The sequence below is a fragment of the Bufo gargarizans genome, chromosome 1 (genome assembly GCF_014858855.1).
Source record: "Bufo gargarizans isolate SCDJY-AF-19 chromosome 1, ASM1485885v1, whole genome shotgun sequence".
Taxonomy (NCBI): Eukaryota; Metazoa; Chordata; class Amphibia; order Anura; family Bufonidae; genus Bufo; species Bufo gargarizans.
The window spans coordinates 58,348,457-58,372,557 of record NC_058080.1 but is presented as its reverse complement, the minus strand read 5'-3'; the positions used below and the strand labels follow the sequence as shown (position 1 = coordinate 58,372,557).

The window sequence follows — 24,101 nt, the reverse complement described above, 5'->3', positions numbered from 1 at the left end:
ACTTTGCAAGAATGCAGAGAGACACTCAAAGAGCTTGGAGTGTGTTACAAGTGTTATGCTTTGGCAAATCATATGGCAAAAGACTGTAAAGCTATAATCAGGTGTGCAGAATGCAGCAGTGACAAGCATGTTACAGCAATGCATCCTACTTTGCCTCCAGACAACGCACTACCTCAAGCCACAACCAACACCGTCGCACTTAATGGCGGGGAGCCACTGGCTCAAGAGCTAGCTACAACGACTGTCACCTCTCCCTGTATGGAAATATGTGGCAAGGAGACTGGATCCAAGTGCTGTGCAAAAGTGTTTTTGGTCAACGTCTACCCAGAGGGGCAATCTGAAAAGGCCACCAGAATGTACGTAATTATAGATGAACAGAGCAATAGGTCTCTGGTAAAACCTAAATTCTTTGAGATCTTTGGCATAACGGGAGAAGCAACACCATACACCCTAAACACTTGTTCTGGTCGTGTAGAGACTTATGGCAGAAGAGCCACTGGATACCTTATCTCCTCCATTAAAGGGAACGTTCATATACCCTTGCCAACGTTAATTGAATGCGACCAGATACCTGATGAAAGAGATGAAATTCCTACTCCAGAAGCTGCATACCATCATTCCCACCTGAAATATCTAGCTAGTGAGATTTCTCCTAAGGACATGAATGCTGACGTCCTACTCTTGCTCGGGAGAGACATTCTGAGAGTCCACAAGGTGCGGCAACAATGCAATGGTCCTAACAACGCCCCATATGCACAGAAACTCGACTTAGGCTGGGTGATTGTGGGTGATGTGAGCATAAATAAGAGCCACAAACCATCTCAAGTGAACTCCTTCAAAACTTTTATGCTCAAAAATGGTCGCACAACTCACTTTAAGCCATGTGTTCATCATTACGAGGTAAAGGAAAAGCTTTCTAACCTCCTTAAGGCACCAAACATCATTCCTTCCCTTTATGACAACTTAGGAAGATCAGTGTTTTGTACAACACCAGAGGACAAGAGATTGGCCTTATCCATAGATGACAAAGAGTTTATTAAAATAATGGACAATCTATTCTTCAAAGATGCCTCTAACCACTGAGTTGCACCTTTACCTTGCCATGCTGTAAGAGCCAGACTTCCTGATAACCGAGAACAGGCACTATCCAGATTCATCTCTTTGCATCATACGTTAAAAAACAAACCTGAAATGAAAAATAATTTTGTGGCCTTCATGGAAAAGATATTTTGCAATAACCACGCAGAGCCGGCTCCACCTTTGCAAAAGCATGAAGAATGCTGGTACCTTCCCTCCTTTGGAGTATATCACCCACAGAAACCAAACCAGATAAGAGTGATATTCGACTAAAGTGCCAAACATAATGGCTCATCTCTGAATGACGTCCTTCTCATTGGTCCAAACCTGACCAATAATCTGGTAGGAGTACTCATGAGATTCAGAAAGAAGCCAGTTGTCATTACTGCAGACATTGAACAAATGTTTCACTGCTTTATCGTACGGCAAGACCACAGAAATTATCTCAGGTTTCTTTGGCACAGAGACAATGACACCAGCAAGGATATGGTTAAATATCGCATTAAGGTGCACATGTTCGGTAACAGTCCTTCACCTGCTGTTGCTTCATATGGCCTATGTAGGGCTGCCTCTGAAGGTGAGTCAGACTTTGCGAAAGACGCCCAAAACTTCATTCGTGGACGACACACTCAAATCCTTGTCCACAGCGGAGGAAGCCATAAATCTGCTCAAAAGGACACAAGGTATGCTTTCAAAATCTTGTCTGAGGTTACATAAAATCGCCTCTAACTGTCCTGCTGTAATGAAAGCCTTCCAGCTCAGTAATCATGCCACAGATATCAGAGACATGAATCTATGGATAGACAATCCACCTGTACAGAGAAGTCTGGGTTTGAGGTAGGACTTATCAAATGACTCCCTTGGGTTTCAAGTTAGCTGTGCAGATAAACCTTTTATTAAACAGGGAGTTCTCTCTGGTGAATAGCCTATATAATCCCCTGGGATTTGTAACACCTTTGACTGTACAAGGCAAATTCCTGTTAAGACAGCTGTCAGAGTCTATTTTGGACTGGGATGCTCCACTGCCCTCTGACAAACAGCAAAATTGGGAGCTTTGGAAGGAATGCCTGCATGCATTAGACAGGATTCACATACCACGATGCTTGCTACACTCCAACATCCCTTATAACAACTCAAAGGAAAGAAATCCACATATTCTCAGATGCTTCTACTGAAGCTATCGCAGCTGTTGCTTATTTAAAAGGTAATAGACTATTGCAATGAAGTTTATGTTGGATTACTGTTTGTAAAGGCTAAATTAGCTCTGAAACCCGAACACAACATTCCTAGGCTCCCATTTGTGGGACTGTACTAGCTGTGGAGATTGCAGACTTTATACAGCGTGAGCTAGATATTCAAGTGGATAACATTCAATTTTACACAGACAGTAAGGTTGTTCTGGGTTATATATACAACCAGTCGAAACGCTTCTACGTAAGTAACCGCATTGAAAGGATTAGAAGGTTCTCTAAACCTGAACAGTGGAGCTATATTCCATCTCATCTTAATCCCACAGATTGCACCACCAGACGAGCATCTGGTAGAGTCTCTTCAAATTCTTCTTGGTTAACAGGTCCAGAGTTTTTGCTGAACTAGAGTAAAGAAACTCCTACTCAAGACATCTTCAGTCTCCAAGATCTCATGAAGATCCAGAGATTCGCCCTGAAGTTAGTACCCTTGTCACCAAGTCTGAAAGAAGGTCTGACTTGGGCTGTCACAACTTTGAACGCTTCTCCAGATGGTCAAGACTAATTCACACCATTGCAAGTACAAGCACCGAACCACCATTTACTTATGTTGGTCTGGATGTCTTTGGGCCATGGACAGTCACTGCACGTAGGACCAGAGGTGGTCATGCAGACAGCAAACGATGGGCAGTGTTGTTTACATGCTTAAGTGTACGTGCTATACAAATTGAAGTAATACAATGCATGAACACTTCTAGTTTCATCAATGCTTTAAGACGATTTCTCGCCATCAGAGGACCAGTAAAGCAAATAAGATCTGACTGTGGAACCAACTTGATAGGCGCCCGCTGAGAATTGCAAATCAACTCTAAGCCAGTTCAAGACTACTTGGCCAACCTTGGTTGTACATGGATCTTTAACCCCCCTCATGCCTCTCATATGGGCGGTTCATGGGAAAGAATAATAGGCATCACCCGCAAAATAGTGGACTGTATGCTAATAGACTCAAAATTCTCAAGGCTCACCCATGAGACTTTGACCACCTTCCTAGCTGAGATATCTGCTATCGTCAATGCAAGGCCTCTTGTACCTGTATCTATGGATCCAGAATCCCCTGCCATTCTCACTACAGAAGCTCTTCTCACTCAGAAGTTTGGATCTGTTCCTAATCCACCTGAAGAGTCTTCTTCTGGTAACCTGTATCAGAAACGGTGGAAACAGGTTTAACATCTGTCCAACTGTTTCTGGAGCAGGTGGAAAAAGGAGTACTTAACCCTTCTTCAAGGACGTAGGAAGTGGCAGCAAGTCAAGCCAAACTTACAAATAGGAGATCTTGTTCTCATGAAGGACCAGAAGGTGGAAAGAAATTCCTGGCCTATGGGTCTTATCTAAAAAATCTTCGCCAGTGAAGATGGCACAGTCCGTAAGGTGGGAGTGACAATCGCAAAACAAGGCGATCCCAAGTCCTTCATCAGGCCTGCATCTGAGATTGTTCTCCTCTTACCCGTTGAGAAATGTTTTCTTCTACCTTGAGGAACTTTGTAAGAACTTTCTTCCATTTAGTCGTCCATCTCCGGACTATTCCTAAAATTCCAGACATCGGACTGTTCCTGTCCACCCATTCTAGTTTACTGTGTTTTCTTTATTGCCTTTTGTCTTTCAGGTTCCAGTATTCTCATTGAACATCATATGGACGTTCATTTTTAGTATGTAGAGTGAAATCCTAGGATTTCAGACGGGGAGTGTGCTGTCCCAGGATTTATTTCTTCCATTTAGATAATGGCTGTATTTGTGTTATTATATCGTTACCATATTATGTAATGCTGCCACCCTGTGGTCATTCTTGTTATAAGTTTCCTAATGTATTATATAAATTCCTTTGCCTTTGCTCTCTGTTCTACTTCTCCCTTTCTGTGACATCACATCCTGTGCTCTGTGCTGTGTCTTGCTTTCGGGCTGCAGACTCAGAGCTGGTGAGAACATTTTGTTTTGACCTCTAGTATCCTCTAATGTCCTCCATGTGTCTTTGCTCAAGGTAAACTCAATAAATTACCAAAGCATCTCCATTGTATTATCCTCACTGGATTTTCACATACAAATGGTACCACGACCTAGTGATATTAGTGAGTTCAGCTGTCTACCATTCCTTGTCCTCTAAAGTACATCTGTGGCAGAATAATATCACACTCAAGTTTAGAACTGCTCCATCTTTATGCCCCCACATTACGAATGAGGGTCCCTGCCTGACTGTAGGGTATAGTGACAAGAGATGAGCGAATTTACAGTTATGAGATTCGTTTGCGATTCGGTTACTGGTAAAAGGTGAATTATGTTATGAATTACGTTACCACGGACCATAACGCAATGCCTTTAGAGGTATTCCGTTATTCATTCCGTCATAATAGAAGTCTATTGGCTGCAAAACTGATCCTGTACTGCATAACGGAAATGGGACGGATCCGTTTTGCAGCCCATAGACTGCCATTATTCATTCTGTCATAATTGAATTCTCTAAAGGCATTCCGTTATGCATTCCGTCATAGAATTGCGTTATGGCCCGTGGTAACGAAATCCATATAATGGTTCCAATAGCCACAGGCTTATAACTCTTTAAAATATAACCTTTATTGTTCTATTAGTAAAATATGAACCAAAAAGTGCTCAAGTGAATTAAAAGTTTCAGCCTGCACCTAGTTATGCTTTTATGTTTTATTAATGATATATAGTGAGGGTATTTTATTCATTCCCTTACACTAGACTGGATTGTTTGTCACTGCAATAGCAGCCAGCTGGAGTATAGCTACATAGTTGTATCTTATAGATTAAATGCCACTATGTATCTCTTGCAGCAGTATTGCTTGCTATATTGTTAAAGGGGTTCTGCACTTTCATTTAACTCATGATCTATCCTCTGGATAGATAATCGGCTTCTGATCGGCGGGGGTCCGACACCCGGGACCCCGCCGATCAGCTGTTTGAGAAGGAAGCGGCACTCCAGCAGCGCCGCGGCCTTCTCACTGTTTACCGCCGGCCCACTGACGTCACGACTAGTATCAACTTGTGGGTGGGGCTAAGCTCTGTTCACTTGAATGGAGCTTAGCCACGCCCACGCTAGTTGATACTAGTCGTGACGTCAGTGGGTCGGCGGCCTGGCGGTAAACAGTGAGAAGGCCGCGGCGCTGCTGGAGCGCCGCTGCCTTCTCAAAAAGCTGATCGCGGGGGTCCTGGGTGGGTCCCCCGCCGATCAGAAGCTAATGATCTATCCAGAGAATAGATCATCAGTTAAATGAAAGTGCAGATCCCCTTTAATTATCCAACTATCTGGCTCTCCCTGTGCTGCTAAGGAAGCTACAATCCTTCTCTCATTGTCTAAATATAAAGATCCTCCTGCCTGGATCTGTATTAGGGCGCCTGCAGAATGTCCCTCCGATCCTTCAGCGTACTGGGTGCATAGCTGTATATTTAAAACTATAGTACACGCTATCTGTAAATAATAAATCAAGGCAACTGGACTTACTGTAGATTTCTTGAAAACATTTCACTCGTTCTTCAAACGAGCTTTCTCAATTCTGAGTGACTGTACAAGAATGCTCTGGGAATAAATATGTAACCGAATCAACAACTGGTAATTGTACCCAGCATGGGGTCAAAGGTGTTGATCCCATTATCCTAATTGGAGTCAGTAGGTGATAATGACCTCCCAGAAAAAGGTGTCAAGACAGCATTGTATGTCCAGTTGCCTTTATTTATTATTTACAGATATACCATGACCTGGATAAATGAGAACCTTCACAGACATATAGTACACGCTCCCCCGACATGTTTCGCCGCGTAACACTGTCTTCAGGGGTAAGGAGATGCTAACCAGAGCGGATCTTTTTGCCACTATTTACATGGAGCGGTAATACCGCCTCTCACTACAGAAGCCTATCCGGATCTGTCCTGTGTCACTGGACATTAATCATTGCCGATCCCGATGTCCAATATCATTTAGCACAATCTAATTGGTGTGCTTTACGATGACCTCTTACCTCCCTCCTTCCTGCGCCTGCGATGCCAACTTTGCCTCCGTGGTGCTAAACCACAGAGGCACTGCGCATGACTTTGTACTTAGTTGTTTTTGAGGGATGTCTTATGCGCATGTTTTTAGACTTAAAAGTATTCCCAAACCTTTTCCTTTCTTTTATGCATGTTTTGGGACTTAAAAAAAATTCTTTACTTTTGTCTCCTATTTGCGCATGTCACAGAACTTAGATAGTTTTCTTCTCCCTAGTCTTTTTTGCGCATGTTTTCGGACTTAGTATTTTATGTCCTGATGTTTTGAAAATATATGTAGTCTATTGTTCTCATCCCTCCTTTATATACCAGATCTTGATCTTATTAAAGTGGTGATTAAATGATAAACAATCCACAATCCATGATAAATGATCGATGTTCTTACTTTATGAATTTTATTTTTAATTATTTAATTTTTATTTATTTTGTGTCATGATTGTGTTTTACAGTAAATCATGCATCATAATTTAGAAATTATTTTTTTTATAGGCTAATTTTCTCCTTTTATAATTCCCTATTTATTTTTATAGTCTTACAATTAATCATTTATCATGATTTAGGGAGTTAATTTGCTAATTTCATCCTTTATAGTTATAAAAAAAATTCAATCATGTATGAATTGTCAGATATATACCATGATTTTATCTATATCTCTCATATTTACCATCATGATTGATTTACTTTTACAATCATGTCATTATCCTCGATGGTCCGTGGTAACGGAATCCATAAAGCAATTCACCTTTTACCAGTAAACGAAACGTGAACGAATTTCAAAATATGAAATTCGCTCATCTCTAATAGTGACCCACACTCTGCATCTATGACGCTCTGAGATTGGGTCTGTATACCCACAGTCAGGCCAGGAAACATGAAGAAATGCACCTGGGATACACTTATCCAAAACCACCCTAGGGCCTTATTCACACTATCTTATTTTTTTTTGTATGCTGCAACAGTGTTAATTAAGCCTATGCATATGCATCTGGGATTTAGTGGGGGTACTCTGTCACAGATTCCAACAAAAAGAGTGGACAAAAAAGTCCTGCATGTAGGACTATATTTTCCAGTAATTAATATTGATGACCTATCCTCTGTATAGGTCATCAATATCAGATTGTCGGAGTCTGACACTTGGGGTTAGAAGAGGGCGGCGCTCCATGAGCGAGGCAGGCTCTTCCTAGGCATCATCCTTTATCGGTCACATAGCCTATTTGCAGCGCAGCCCCATTGAAGTCAATGGGGTTGAGCTGTAATACCATGCACAGCCACTAGACAATGTACGGCGCTGTAATTGGAGAGCTGCCAGGACCCGGCTGCGCTCACCAGAGCTCTGATGAGTGCAGCGGCTCCCTGAAATAGCTGATCGGCAGGGTTGCCGGGACTCAGACTCCTGCTGATGCGATAATAATGACCAATCCTGAGGATAGGTCATCGTTATCTGTTCCTGGATAACCCATTTTGAAAGATAACCCATTTCGAAAACCGAATGGACATTATTATAGTCTATGTAGTCCGTTCTACCCCAATCGGCTCCCTTATTTTCGTTGTTCTGTACCTCTAAGGGTCCATTCACACAAACGTATGGCCTCCGTGCCTGTGTTGTGGACTGCAAATATCGGGCAGGCAAAACACTGGCACTGGCCATGTAATCCGTGCTGCAGTGCGGACCCATTGACTTAAATGGGTCCGCGATCCGCATGATACGGCAAAGCATAGGACATGTTCTATCTTTTGCGGAGCGGAGGCATGAATCGGAAGCTCACTGAAGTGCTTCTGACTGTTTCCATGGGCTTCCGATCCTTGCCTCCGCTCCGCAAAAGATAGAACATGTCCTATGCTTTGCCGTATCATGCGGATCGCGGACCCATTCAAGTCAATGGGTCCGCACTGCAGCACGGAGATCACACGGCCAGTGCCAGTGTTTTGCCTACCCAATATTTGCAGTCCACAACACGAGCACGGAGGCCTTACGTTTGTGTGAATAGAGCCTAATGGAGCAGAAGAACAGAAATGAGTAGGGTTGGTGTGAACATGCACTTTTTCCTTGTATTTTTTAAGGTTAAACATGGAAAACTATAGACAAGACTTTGGATTTTACTGCAGCAAAGAACCAATATCCCATATTGCTGGAAAAATCTTGTCAGCACTACAGCCCGGTCAATCAGGTAGGTAGTTCTTACTATGTACAGGTATATCCCGTGTCTGCAGTGAGACCTATCTACAGTCGGCAGGCAATGGTACTTCTGAACTGTGTCACAGAAATCAATATAAAGCCTGTGAAAAGGTATTACATGCAGTAGTGTAGTCTACCAACATTATATTACAGTGGCTTTAATTAAATGGGTTCTCCCATTACACAAGCCTGTCCCATAGCTACAGGATAGGAGATATGTGTCTGATCGGAAGGGGCCATAGTACCCGGACCCCCGCCAATTAGACATATATCCCCTATCCTGTAGGGTGCCCTTTGTCCCCTATTTGAACAAAGCAATAGACACATGGCTTCCAGAGATAGAAGGCCTATAGAGCTGAATGGACTGTTGCTTCAGCCAATTGGGGGGAAAAACAGGCCCCTGTTCTCGTGATCGGCGGGGACCCAGCAGTTGGACCTATGGATAGGGAATAAGCTGTTTTCATGGGATAATCCCTTTAACCCCTTAGTGACCACTAATACGCCTTTTGGCCTCATGCACACGACCGTTGTGTGTTTTGCGGTCCGCAAACTGCGGATCCGCAAAACATGGATGGCGTCCGTGTGCGTTCCACAATTTGCGGAACGGCACGGAAAGCCATTGATATAACTGCCTATTGTCCGCAAAACGGACAAGAATAGGACAGGTTATATTTTTTTTGCGGACAACGGAACGGAGCAACGGATGCGGACAGCACACGGAATGCTGTCTGCATCTTTTGTGGCTTCATTGAAGTGAATGAGTTCGCATCCAATCTGCAAAAATTGCGGCTCGGATGCGGACCAAAACAACGGTTGTGTGCATGAGGCCTTTTACTGACGTAAACAAAGGGGGCTTTAGCTAAACAGCTGGCTTTAATCAATCATTACAAGTACCCAAAATGGTGCATTAAAAACTATAACTTGTCCTGCAAAAAATAAGACCTCATACAAGTACATTAATGAAAAAACTAAAAAGTAATAGCTCTTGAAATGCGATTTGAAAAATAATTGCGTTGTCACTAACCTTAAGCTTTTCAGGAACTATGGAAATAGCATAGCACAACAAGAGCTGGCCACCAAATATGACAGGTTTTCTGATCCCAGCCATGAATGGCAAGGGTGGGAATACCTCTAGAAGGTAAGGATGCACTTACCTGTCAAGCTGCATAGAAAAAATTATACAGCTACAGTATGCCAAATGTGCGCTTATCTTTACAGGACTAGACACAACATAACAAACAGTTGAGCACTAATATGTTTTGTTACCCCAGACCAGCCCCCAAAATTTATTTGGACACTGAAATTAATCAGACTCGACCCCTCAATTAATTCAATTATATGGGGGAGAAAAAAGAACTGGGTCGCACATCCACAGTGCTTGGCTTTGACCTAAAAAGTGTACAGCCCCCCGTATTGCATGCTGTACAAGAGGCATTAGTGTACATTTTGATCAAAAGGCATAAGCCCACTCACCACGTCAAGGAAGCCTCTATTGAGTGGGACCTACTCTGACAAAAGGGCGCAGCACGGTGCGATGACAAAGCGGCGATATCCTGGTAGGCGGCGGGACCCAGGAGTCAAAGCAGCAACCATGCTGTCTGACGATGCCACCCATGGCACTGGGTCCCACCAACCCACCAGAACAGCACCACAGAAACAAAGGCCACCGCACAGTACTGCACCATGTGAACAGCTGTCTAACACAGCATGTCCATTACTATCAGGAGCTACAGGTCAATGACCACTATATGCAATCCTGTGTGATTAAAACCACCTGTGCCGAATGGGAGGAGTGCTGACACCAGTAATAAAGAAGAAAGATTCAAATAACAATTATATGGGGGAGAAAAAAGAACTGGGTCGCACATCCACAGTGCTTGGCTTTGACCTAAAAAGTGTACAGCCCCCCGTATTGCATGCTGTACAAGAGGCATTAGTGTACATTTTGATCAAAAGGCATAAGCCCACTCACCACGTCAAGGAAGCCTCTATTGAGTGGGACCTACTCTGACAAAAGGGCGCAGCACGGTGCGATGACAAAGCGGCGATATCCTGGTAGGCGGCGGGACCCAGGAGTCAAAGCAGCAACCATGCTGTCTGACGATGCCACCCATGGCACTGGGTCCCACCAACCCACCAGAACAGCACCACAGAAACAAAGGCCACCGCACAGTACTGCACCATGTGAACAGCTGTCTAACACAGCATGTCCATTACTATCAGGAGCTACAGGTCAATGACCACTATATGCAATCCTGTGTGATTAAAACCACCTGTGCCGAATGGGAGGAGTGCTGACACCAGTAATAAAGAAGAAAGATTCAAATAACAATTATATGGGGGAGAAAAAAGAACTGGGTCGCACATCCACAGTGCTTGGCTTTGACCTAAAAAGTGTACAGCCCCCCGTATTGCATGCTCAATTAATTCAAACCCCCAAATTAATCAGACTCCAGACCTGACCCCTAAATTTATTCTGACCCTCAAATTAATCAGACTCCAGACCTGACCCCTAAATTAAAGGGAACCTGTCACCAGTTTTATGGTGTCCTAACTAAGGGCAACATAAATAAGTGACTGATTCTCTTAGCAAAATGCTGGGTCACTTTCTTTAATTGACCCAATCAATCTGCCAACATCTTGTATTGAAAAGCTCCAGCTGATAATGATGAGTCATGAATATTCATGAGCTCCTGACTCTCCCCTCCCACCTGCTGCTGAGTGACAGTTATTTTCCATATGAATCAGCAGCAGGTGGGCAGGGGAGTGACTATAGCTCTGAATTAAATATATGCTGGACTCAATGACATCACGCTGGACTCAAATCAGCTGATTAGTATGCGGCATCTTTGTGTGTATATTATGAGGTAACCATCTGTCACACCAGTAAGTGAATACATCTAATGTACTTTTTAGTAGGAAATGATTGTATATAATTAGTTAGAATTTAATCAAATATCCACATGACAGGTTCCCTTTAATTCAGATCCCAGACCATACCTCCAATAAACTTCCTACTCAAGGGTTTCTGGTGCCACCTTGTTGAAGCTTCTGACATTAGCAAGTGTCAGGACCTTGTATACAAGGAGCAGGGTCCTCTTGAGACTATGGCTATGGTGGTAGTTACGCCACAGAATACTCCACACTTAGATGCTGCTGCATTTTGCCTTAAAGGTGTTCTCCGGTTCTCATTTTTTGCAAGTATGTCCTTAAACAGAAGACTTATACTCATTCGCTTCCTGTCACTCCAGTCCTCCGCTATGTCCATGTTCTGATCCCCGGCTTGTTTTCATCCGCCGCTTCATGATCACATGCTCTGCTGCACCCAATAACTGGCTTCAGCGGTGATGTGCTGCTTCTGGCCACTTTACCGCCAAAGCTAGTCATTGGCTGCAGCGGGGCATGTGACCATGAAGTGGCGGGAGAAAACAAGCCAGGGACTAGAACATGGACATAGCAGAGGACTGGAGCGGAAGGGAGCAGGTGAGTATGAATTTTCTGTTTGCTGTTGGCACTTTCTGAAAAATAAGTATTCCTGGAGAACCCCTTTAAGATACATATCAGATGCATCAAACAGAACACACTGGGAGATTTTTTACAGCCAGTACAAAGAAAAAATCAGAATGACCAATCAGATTGCTTCTTTCATTTTCAAAAGTTATAAAATTAAGTGCTAATTGGTTGCTATGGGCAACAGCTCTGTAAATCTGGCCCATTATATATTTCACTCACATACAGCTCATACCTAGATGCTTCTCCCATTCTGCTGACATTATTTCCCCATCAAATTCACTGCGCTTTTTAGCTTTTCTTAGGAATACAGTACATTGGGGGAGAATTATTAAAACTGCTGCAAAGGAAGATTGGAGCAGTTGCCCATAGCAACCGATCAGCTTCAGCCTCTCATTATTCAGAGGTTATATGAAAATGAAGGCAGCTATTTTATTGTTTCTATTGGCAGCTGCTTCACATTGTATGGAATATTGATATGTGAACATTTATTTTTCCAGATGAGGCCTTTGTATGTGATACTTTCCAAGAAAACTATAATCTGTAAGTGAAAAGCAAGACCTTGGGCGGGGGCAATAGTTTCTAATATAAATGCTGACCAGTTCATAAATTGTAAGCTCTTGTGAGTAGGCCCTGTTCTTTGAATTGTTGATCAGTTTCTTGCTCTGTAATATCTGATTTTGTGTGTGCATGTATCCTCTGATTGTACAGTTGTGTGGAATATGGCGTTATATAAAGTTTATTAGTACTTGTCATGGCTTCAGCCGTTATCTGCATGTGTGAAGTTACTGCACATTGTATTGATGCTGTTATAGCTCCATCTAGTGGCTGTTTGTGCAAACAGTTTCTAGCTAGCCAGCACTGTTTGGACTGTGACTGTTGCATACAGCTTCTCTAATCATCCTCCACACCCAGACTTAACGTGGCATCACTGGTATGTTATTAGTTAGCATTGCAGGATATATATTCATGTATATTTTGATATGCTATACTGAATGTAACCTGTATTTCATGTACATGTTTGTGCATAGCTTTGTACTGTAATAGTAACATAGTATATAAGGCCGAGAAATCCGTTTTCTCAGACACAAAAGAAAACGGATCCGTCCCCCATTGACTTACAATGGTTTTACAGACAAATCCGTCATGGCTATTTTAGAGATAAAACAACCAGATCCCTTCAGAACGGATGCAGACGGTTGTATTATCGTGGCAGAAGTGTTTTTGTTGATCCATGACGGATCCAGCAAAAACGCTGGTGTGAAAGTAGCCTTAGTGTATGTGTACCCTACCAGACAAATGACTGTAACACTGTCCACATGTTGAACAGGCTAGCCGCTAGGCAATACCCTTTCTGGTCCTTTTCCCCTTCTCTATATTACACAGCCCCGTGCAGGTCTCAGCACAGCACTGTAAGTAAGTCAGCATGCAAAGAACACAATATTATACTGTAATATATGTATAATGTCTGCTTTACTTCTCTTTTTTAAGTGATATTTCACAGCACATGAATTTTAAAGCAAATGAAGCAAACACAGATCTAAATTCCTGGAAATACCTGAGAGAGCAAATGTATACAGATGAGGAGACCTGCTCGAATCGCTGTGAGTTAACTCTAATAAAGTGTCACCTCTTTAGTAAAAGCCCCCATACATATTATATTAATGTTGGCCAAACCTGCTGCTTTCAGTGGGACTGGCTGTAAGTTAAACGTGTATGGGAAGCTCTGGGTTACACACTGCTGCCACAGATGTCAAGCTGCAGCTTTCTTTCCCCATTAAAGACACATACTCAGTCGAACCGAATGTGTATGTGTATGGGTGAGATAGCTGTCGGCTCAGTGAGCATTTGGCCAACCACTGTTGCATCGTAAGGGGATTGCGCAGGCCAAATATATTGATGACCTATTGGTGGTTGCAGGGGTTGTTAATTTCTCTGACAGTCTCTAGGGTGTGGCGGCTGCAGTCCTGGATCGGATGGCCTGTCCATCAGAAGCAATAAAACCTAAACCAGCGCTAAGGTGTTAAGCCGTATGCGTGTGTTATCTTTACTGACTCAGTCCAAGCACGGCTCGCATGGTCCTCATCCTTCTGCAGTAATTCAATGATTCTTTCCCTCAGAGGTTAATTCTTAGTAAAGTTGATTTTTCTGGCAGAATTTACTCACAGGTATGGTGTTTTCCTGGAGCAGGATTCTGTCTTGGCCTAGTTGGCAGCAACACACACTAGACACATCCTCTCTCTTGCTTAAACACCAGCAGACTCCACTAACCAGGGGAAAATGGGACTAGTCCATTGCCCAGCAATTAACACTAAGAGCGGTCAGCTAATTGCTACCCATACATAGTCTTTTTGGGTTACATAGTGCATAGGTCATAGCATCACAGTAAACAGTTTAACAGCTTTAGTAATGAACCATGACATTAACTCTTTAGGCGTGGACTAAAGCATTAACCCTTTAGCAGTGGACCAGCGGGTCACTGCACAGAAAAAGCACATTACAATCTGCACCATTGCCCTGCAAGTCTGTCAGCAGAATACAGACCATCATTTATGGCTGTCTGTCTGTGGAGCAGTAGATACAGGCTGCAGTTAAACAGCACATGTCTGTCCATGGATACAAGAAAGCCTCAGAAAATGTATTGTACTGTCTGGTCTAGGAAGAATACGTATAATAATGAACCTGCTACACTTCACTGTCATTGCAGCTGCATTAAAGAACTTTCCTTTCTTTGCTAATGACATATGAAGGGTATTGTTCATTATCACAACCTCATTTGTTAAGCATTTTCTGTTTTGACAGGGAGCTCAGAAGTTCACAGCAGCGACAATACATTTTCTACAGCAAATTATGATGAGGCAAGTTTGAAGAAAATAATCTACAGCTTTTATCTTTTTAGGCCATAGGCACATTATGTCTTATTGATTGTAATGGCTGAAGTATGTTCTCAGAAACTGAAGGTAAACTTTGTTATTGACTGAACAAGCTGAAAAACTGATTCAAGGTTGACAACCAAAATGGCTGTACAGAATAATGCCGGTATCCCTGTAATAAAGAAAAAAACATAATTATCACAAATTGCCTACTTTTGGTTTAGTAATAGATGGCCATGGTTAGGCTACATTCAGACACGTGATGTTTCTACCATGTGCTGTTCCAGTCTGCATAGACTAGACCTGGACTGCACACAAACCCCATAATAATCAATTGGGGTCATTCACACATAATTTTTTCACAATAGGCATAAAAAAAACTTTAGAGCACGTACTGTTCTATCCGAGTCTCGAATTGGAATAGCCTATGGTGCAGCCTGACCCTGGTTTCACACCTAAGCGTTTCTCAAACGCGCGTTTCTATGCGCGTTTTTGTCGCGCGTTTTTATGCGCGTTGTTTGTAATAGTAAACGCGCGTTTGACGCGCGTTTGGGTGATTGACAGCAGTGTTGTCCAAAGAGTCTATGGCCCAAACGCGCGTCAAACGCCCCAAAAAAAGCTCCTGTACTTGTTTGAGCGTCGGGCGTTTTACAGCGCGTTCAAACGCGCTGTAAAACGCGAAAATGTGAACCAGCCCCATAGGGAAGCATTGGTTTTCATGTGTTGCGCGTTTTACAGCGCGTAGAAACAACGCTCCACAACGCTCAAGTGTGAACTTAGGGTGAGATTTCCTTGAACTGCACCCATAGCACTTGCAGTGTGTAACTTATCTGCCATGGCTCGCAAACAAATCACAAGACATAAAACATACAGCCGTCTGAATACAGCCTAAGGCTACATGCACACGTCCGCAAATTGCGGATCCGCAAAAAAAAATATGGATGACATCCGTATGCCATCCGTTTTTTTTTGCGGATCCATTAAAACAATGCCTAAAATGGACAAGAATAGGACATGTTCTATTTTTTTTCCGGGGCTACGGAACGGACATACTGATGCGGACAGCACATGGTGAAATGAATGGGTCCGCATCCTATCTGCAAAAAGAACGGACACGGAAAGAAAATACGTTTGTGTGCATGTAGCCTTAAAGGGGTTTTCTGGGTTTGAAATACTAAATAATCAGCTATCCTCAGGATAAGTCATCGATATCAGATCAGTGGGGTCTGTCTCTCAGCACCCTATCAATTAGCTGTATAAAGGGGCAGTGTGAGTGCTGTGATCTCCTCATTGTTTAAATGTGTTTGCCTACCAGCACACCGTCTACTTAGAAGTGGCTATGCTGGGTATTCAAATTCATTTTCCTGCATCACCCCTGATAAGTAGATGGCTTGCAGGTAGACAGACCCATTTAATCCCTTCCGGAAGTTCCGGACCTCTGACATACATATATGGTCTTCACAAATGGCACTCACTCACAAGTGTAGAGGGTTAATGTCTGCCATCGGCGATAACGCTGATCACAGGCATTAAACCCCTCAGATGCCATGGTCAAATGTGACTACAACATCTGAGAGAGCAAAACCCGGAAGCACTACGCTTCACTACACCTGTAAAAGGCCGGCTGAGGCACCGATGCCTTTTACAGGTATTTTCTAATTTAGGCCTGAAGGTGGCAGCACCACATTGAAATATACTCAATCGTATATTTGTGAATGGATAACATTCCATTGATAAATAGAAGTGGCAATCTAAGGATTGCATGATGTTAAGCCCTTGGAGGCCTAAGAAAAAGTAATAAAAAAAAGTTAAAAAAAATAAGGTTTTTTATTTAAATATAAAAAAAAAAAAACTATTTAAATTACCTCCTTTGCCTAGAATAATAAAAAAATAAACAATAAAAAATTAAACATCATAGGTATCACTGTGTCCAAAAACACCCACACTATGAAAATATGACATTTTTTATCTCTTTTGATGAATGGCATAGCAGAAAAAAAGCCAAAATGGCCAATTCACAATTTTGTTCATTACTTCACGTGCCAAAAAAAGTAATAAAAAGTGATCAAAAAGTCATACATACTCCAAAATGGTATAAAAAACATACAAAATCTAACTAACTGAAAACTACAGATTGTCCCCCAAAAAATGACTTTTCATACAGCTCTGCAGACATAACTTTCAAAAAGTTATGTGGTCAGAATATGGCGATGAAAAGATGAAAAGAAAAATTATAATTTTTTTTTTTACAAAGTTTTTATTTTTTTCAGCATGAAAACAGAAGAAAAACTATATAAATGTGGTATCGCTGTAATCATACTGACCCGGAGAATGAAGGTGACAGGTCATTTTCACTGCATAGTGAACACTGTAAAAACAAAGCCCATAAAACTGTGGCGGAATTGCATTTTTTTTTTCCAATTCCACCCCATTTGGATTTTTTTTTTCCAGCTTTCAACTACATTGTACCATATGTAATAGAAAATGGTGCCATTAGAAAGTACAACTTATCCTGTAAAAAACAAGCCCTCATACGTCTATGTGAACGGATATAAAAAAAAGTTATGGCTCTGGGAAGGCAAAAAAAAGCAAAAACTGAAAATCGCCCAGTCCTGAAGGAGTTAAACAATGTTGAGGCACTTGCTAGAGTAGGACCTGAGAAAAGGCCATCAATATTCTGATACCGAGAACCCCGTTTAAGGTTGAGTAAAAATAATCTTTAAGGCCTCATGCACACGACCATTCTGTTTTTTGCGGTCAGCAAAAAAAACGGAAGCCGCCTGTGTGCCTTCCGGAATTTGCATAACGGAATGGGCGGCCCATTGCAGAAATGCCTTCTCTTGTCCGCAAAACAGAAAAGAATAGGACATGTTATATTTTTTTTGCGGGGCTACTGAACGGAGCAACGGATGCGGACAGCACATGGAGCGCTGTCCGCATCTTTTGCAATACCATTGAAGTGAATGGGTCCGCATCCGAGCAGTAAAAACAGCGGCTCAGATGCGGACCAAAACAACGGTCATGTGCATGAGACCTAAAGCAGATGTCCTTCATGGACATATTTTTTCAGTAGAATTTACAGTATATTACACATGGAAGACACATATCGTGTGACTGTAACCAGTCAGTTATATGTGACACCCCCTCCCCATAAGAATCTAGTAAAATTCTTTAAAGAACATGACACATTGCCCATATTAATGATGATATGTGTGTTTTTTGTTAATAGTCTGCTGATACCGAATTACCTCTGACGCTTCAAGTCACTTCAGCATCTCTGTCATCCAGGATTTTGGGTAGGAGAGATATTGCTGAAGATCACCCTCAACCTTTCATGAATATAGAGCAAGAGGACGGAGGAAGTGGCAGACAGAAGAAGAGACTGAATGCAACTGCAGAACATCTGTCACGTGTGTCACATGAATTAAAAAGATACTTATCTGAAAAGCCAGCGATGAGTTCTCCACAATTTGAGGTTAAGAGAAAATGCACTGATATGAGTGATGGGATAAAGTTGTGGGAAGTTTGGTCTATGGATCAGGAGCAACGAAGCAAATTACTGGATGAGACCGGGCAGGCTCAGACCATTGTACTGACCATACTGTTTCAGAATGGATCGTCACAGCTTTGTCTATCGAAGGTCAGTTCCTGCCTCTTGTAATCCATATGATAAACTAGAAAAGCTAAAATTTCTGAGGAAATTGTGTGAAGCGTTCTTGCCTCCACCAGTAGTCTACAACTGGGGTGGGTGGAGTAACTGGGTGGAGTGGCTTGAGTAACTGTTGTGTGGTTGAAGTGGCTGGAGTAACTGTGGAAAGGTTGGACTGGGCAGAGTAACTTTATGGAGTGGGCAGAGTAACTGTGTGGAGTGTTTGGAGTGAGTAAAGATAGTAAACATTACACTAACCAATTGATTGATCAAATTTAAAAAGTGCACATGGCAAGCTTGATAGAGTGAGAAATGCATTTCAACTTTTATTTATTTATATGGCACATTTAATTGCAATGTTGTTGCCCAAAATGCTTCACAATTACATTAAAACATTAGCAGCCGATTTGTGTAGGTGGGCTTGAAAATGAGGGAGTGGTGGCAGTTTAGAAATCATGTCCTGATTTTTCAGCTCACACTCTAGCTTTTGTCACTCTGCTGGCTGCTCACACACCTGGGTTCCTATGGCAACTCACTCTACAACAAGGGCAGAGAAGAGCGGTTAAACACAAACTGCTCCAACCTGCTCACTTCACTGGCGGTTGTCATCTTCAAATGGTTGTAGTTTAAAAAATATAAATCCTACAGTGAAGAGCTTTATATTGTGAGAATCACAAGATCCAGATATTTTGATGCATAGTATGTCTCTGAAATTTTAAAAATGAAGGCACAGTCGCAGTTTAGATATTGTCCTTCAAATTTGAGGTGGCTAGAGTGGAGTTTCAATCAATGTCAATGGGCGGCGTGAGTTGGCTTAGCAGTGGACATTTTTAGTGGCAGCAGGGATAGCTAAACGTTTTGATATAAGATTTCTGTAGGTAGACTTGAAAATGAGGGAGTGGTTGCAGTTTAGAAATTGGAGTGCTGTCTGCATCTTTTGCGACCCCATTCAAGTGAAAGGGTCCGCATCCGAGCTGCAAAAAATGTACATGCACTTGGCAGTGTAATTTATGCAGATTTTCCACATGGATTTAAATGTGGATTTTTATGTGTTTCCGTGCTGAATCCAAACCAAAATCCACCTGTTTTATATGCAGGTTTTGTTGTAGATTTTAACGTGGATGAGCCCCCTGCAAAGGGTGTGATCTGCACATGTAGCAGATTTCAAAATTGGTAACGCAGGTCAATTTATGTGCACCATGTACAGGAGAGTTTGAAGGCCTCATAAATTTTTTGGGTACTGTATTAGGGCTCATTCACATGGCTATTCCGTATCACGGATGCGAACCTATTCATTTCAATTGGTCCGCAAATCCGGAGATACGGAACGGAAGATCGGAACGGAACACTACAGAAGCACTATGGAGTGCTTTCTGGGGTTCCATTCAGTGCTTCCGCACCGCAAAAATATAGGATCGGAAGGATCACGGACCCATTTAAGTGAATGGGTCTGTTATCCCCATGCACCTACCCCACGGACGGTGCCCGGGCATTTCAGACCGCAATTTGCGGTCCACAGCACAGGCACGGGCTTCACACGTTCGTGTGAACGAGCCCTTAGGCCTCTTGCACACGAACGCATGCGCCCCGTGGTGGGGGCAGCTATGCACGAGCACAGTCCGTAGGGCAGCCACAGCGGATCGCGGACCCATTCACTTTAATGGGTCCGCGATCCGGCCGTTCCACAAAAAGATAGGACATGTTCTATCTTTTTGCGGAACAGAAGTACGGGACGAAACCCTACGGAAGCACTCCGTAGTGCTTCCGTAGGGTTCCGTTCCGTGCTTCCGTTCCGCACCATTCTGGATTTGCGGACCCATTGAAGTGAATGGGTCCACTTCCGTGATGCGGAATGCCCACAGAACGGCACCCGTGTATTGCGGATCCGCAATACGGCAACGGGCAGCACATGTTTGTGTGCAAGAGACCTTATAGTGTAGTTTTGCCAGATAAAAATCAGCTCAGAAAATGCACATATAATACACATATACACCTGTGCCTGTAGCATAATTCTTCATTTCTATTAAAGTTTTCTAGCTTGCAGTAGGATTACGGTAGTTAGCACACATTTCCTCTTTAATTTGTGTATTTTATTTTTCATTTTCAATTAATTTAAAAGGGTTGTCCAAATTGAATAAAAACCCCTGGAGCGACAGTAAATGGGATAAAATAACATATTTCTCCTCTGCCTCTTTCAGCCTTGAGCCCTGGTCCTGCAGCACCGGCTTCATCTTCCAGGCTGCAGGCTGATGCCCAGTACACACCAGGTAACCATGCAGTTATCAGTGGCCTCAACAGTATATAGCACTTCTGCGGCCAGCAACTGGGTACAGCGGTGATGTGACGTTTACAGAATGTCACCAGCAGGGGGTGCAGAGTGCGGTGCAAGAAGTGGCAGGGGAGATAAATGGTATGAGTTCTTTTGTTATTTTATCACTTTTACTGTTGCTGTGGGGATTGTATTTAACTTGGACGAACCCATATAATTGTATCATTGCTAAATGTAATGAATAATTTCCTCCTTAACAGTCTACATTTAAATATGTTCTCACAGGATGGAAATACACAAATGAATGGAATTCTACTATTAATTAAAAAGAAGAGTGCCTTCGTACCTACTAATGCTGAACTATATAACACTGACGATACTTACATTCATATGACTATAACAGATAATACCTTGGGGGAAAAAGGTCAGGCACAACATCACTTTTTAAGGTGAGCATGCACGTTATTTCTAACTGTGAAACAGAATAATAAAAAAACTTAAAGGGGTTGTCTCACTACAGCAAATGGCATTTATCTTGTGCAGAAAGTTACTACAAGGCACTTACTAATGTGTTGTGATTGTCCATATTGTCTCCTTTGCTGGCTTCATGGGCGTAACTACCATAGCGGCAGACTAGGCGACTGCTATGGGGCCCAGGGCAAGAGGGGGCCCAGTCTTAGTTGGGATCATCTCCTCTTCTACTGGGGGGGGAACTTGGTCAGGACTTCACCCTCTGAAGGAACAACGTTTAGCAAATGTGGCAGTGGAAAAAATGGCCCAAGGGTCACTGAAAGGGGTTTAGGCGGAAACCCTTCTGTCCTGTGTGGGGGCCTGGTTTGATCCTTGCTATGGGCCCCTTACTTCTCTATGTACGCCACTGGCTGGCTACATTAATTTTTCCATTTTTTTTCATTTTTCAATAGTTTCTAGGGGCTACCGCCACTGCTATAAATATGAAGAAAAAAAAAATTTTCTCAAAAGGTTTTATTTCTTTTTAAAAGTAGTAAAACAAAACTAAAAAAATTTTTGGTATTGCTGGTATCGTATTGACCTGTAGAATAAGGATGTCACGTAATTTGTACCCCTCATATGGCTATATGAACGGAAAATTAAAAAAGTTATGGCAAGAATGTGGGGAGGAAAAAATTAAAATGCAAAAAAGGAAAATAGGCCCGACCCGTAATGGGGTATTCCCATCTCAGACAAAGGGTGCATATCACTATACCAAGAACGGAGCCCTTAAAGTGGTGGAGGGCACACTGCGGGCCCTCCATTCATTTCTATGGGGTTGCCAAAAATAGCCATGTGCAGGCTCGACTATTTCCGTCGGCCCCATAGAAATGAATAAGAGCATTGGCCGCACAAGCACGGTGCGCTCTCCCATTCACTTCTATGGGAAGAGCGCTAGAAGTGACCGGACCCAGGGAAACCCAGGATCCTATTGCATTTTCAGGTGACAGGTCCTCTTTAATTGAGTTATTTTACAAAGACAATGGTGCAAGTCTGTGCCGTAATGCAGCTTTAAATGACATCTATTCAAATGCTATGTGTTATCGACTCACTACTATGGCTCATTAATGAGGGTCCTCAGTGGGAGATCCACCCTGTGATGTTAATAATAAGGCATATATACAGGCATTCTTTTTGAGACAATCCCTTTAAATCAGGGGTGCACAACCTGCGGCCCGGGGGCCACATGCGGCCCTTGATACCATTTTGTGCGGCCCCCAACCATCTGGTAACAGACATGCCTATGTCTTGTGGCTGCTCATATGTATTTTTCAGGTATTTCTCCCATTAGAGGGGAGTCCTGGAAGTGTAACTAGACATTAATGTTATATAATGTGTGTTCAATATGCCATAAGTGCAATATTTCAGTTGTTAATACACCTTTAAATTTTCATTTCGGCCCTCGTCATTGGTTTAGTCTGGCAATGTGGCCCCCAACCAGGAAACGTTGTGCACCCCTGCTTTAAATAGTCAAATTAAATATACCTTATAAACTGAAACCTAATCTTCAGACACTGATATATTGTTTACAGAAGCGTGCTACTTCATATCTCGAAAAACGGAACTCCGGTTATTTGCTTCAATGCAAAGGATTTTCTTCGGACAATGTATGGAAAGTTTATGAACTTCAGAAATGGTAAGATACAGGGGACTGACAGTGCAGAGGTAGTAGTTGTATTCAAGTCCTGTAGCCTGAGAGGTGCGGTGGTCCCTATGCCACATAAAAAGATAACTGTATGGATCATGTGATTGGACCATGTGATATGACGTCACCACAGGTCCTTTAGCCGGCAGCTCATGATTAAAGAAGTAAGAAGAGACCGGCAGCTACGCGATCAAGAGGAGAAGGTGAGTTAATTATTTTTTATTTTTTAACCCTCAATTGACCACCTACTAAGCATTCTGTATTAAAGAATGCTATTATTTTCCCTGATAACCATGTTATCAGGGGAAATAATACAGTGAATAGACTGTCATCTTAACAACCATGCGTGAAAATCGCACCGCATCCGCACTTGATTGCGGATGCTTGCGATTTTCACTCAGCCCCATTTACTTCTATGGGGCCTGCGTTGTGTGATAATCGCACAATATAGAGCATGCTGCGATTTTCACGCAACGCATAAGCGATGCGTGAAAATCACCGCTCATGTGCACAGCCCCATAGAAATGAATGGGTCCAGATTCAGTGCGGGTACAATGCGTTCACCTCCCGCATTGCACCCGCATGGAAATCTCGCCCGTGTGAACTCAGCCTTAGGGACCCTAAAACCCTAACAAATCAAAATGCCTCCTGACAGTAAGATTCCGAGCAAACCTATTCACCTTTTGTTCGTCTTTTAGTCCATCATATGATTTATAAATCACAGAAAAAAATGCACCACACGGATATGCCACTGACTATACTAGCTAGTCATACAAGCAGATATTAAAAGCTGAGACGTTTGCCAATATATTCCTGTCAGGAAGATATCGGAGCCCATCATGCACCACGTCACGGTCTCTCAGCATGGCAAGGGTCCTACCACTACGCTAACTAGGAAGGTCTGAAGGTGATGAAATCCAGCTTACAGCCAAACTTCCACACAACCGCATAGCAGGACAACTAATGCAATGTGAACAAAGCAAGACTGTAAGCCACACCCATATCAGACCATGTGATGGAGGTTACCAGGTGCAAAAGAATGTTTAAATGCCAGGTAAAGGCACATTCAATACATATTAAACAAAATCACAGAAATATAGTGGCAAATATGGGAGAACTGCTCAAACCCCAAACACTGTAGTGTGTTTC

At 42.6% G+C, this 24,101-nt stretch overlaps 1 protein-coding gene across 1 annotated transcript in view; it reads left to right on the top strand.

Annotated features, from left to right (window-relative positions):
* Positions 1-1,431: 1,431 nt before the first annotated feature.
* Positions 1,432-24,101, top strand: part of POLN (DNA polymerase nu) — a 131,254-nt gene continuing 108,584 nt past the window's right edge. Inside the window, exons 1-6 of the mRNA XM_044275623.1 lie at positions 1,432-1,760; positions 8,382-8,488; positions 14,809-14,864; positions 18,109-18,519; positions 21,083-21,246; positions 22,840-22,943. Of these exons, the coding sequence (XP_044131558.1) occupies positions 1,432-1,760; positions 8,382-8,488; positions 14,809-14,864; positions 18,109-18,519; positions 21,083-21,246; positions 22,840-22,943 (1,171 nt within the window). The remainder of the gene's footprint in view (positions 1,761-8,381; positions 8,489-14,808; positions 14,865-18,108; positions 18,520-21,082; positions 21,247-22,839; positions 22,944-24,101) is intronic.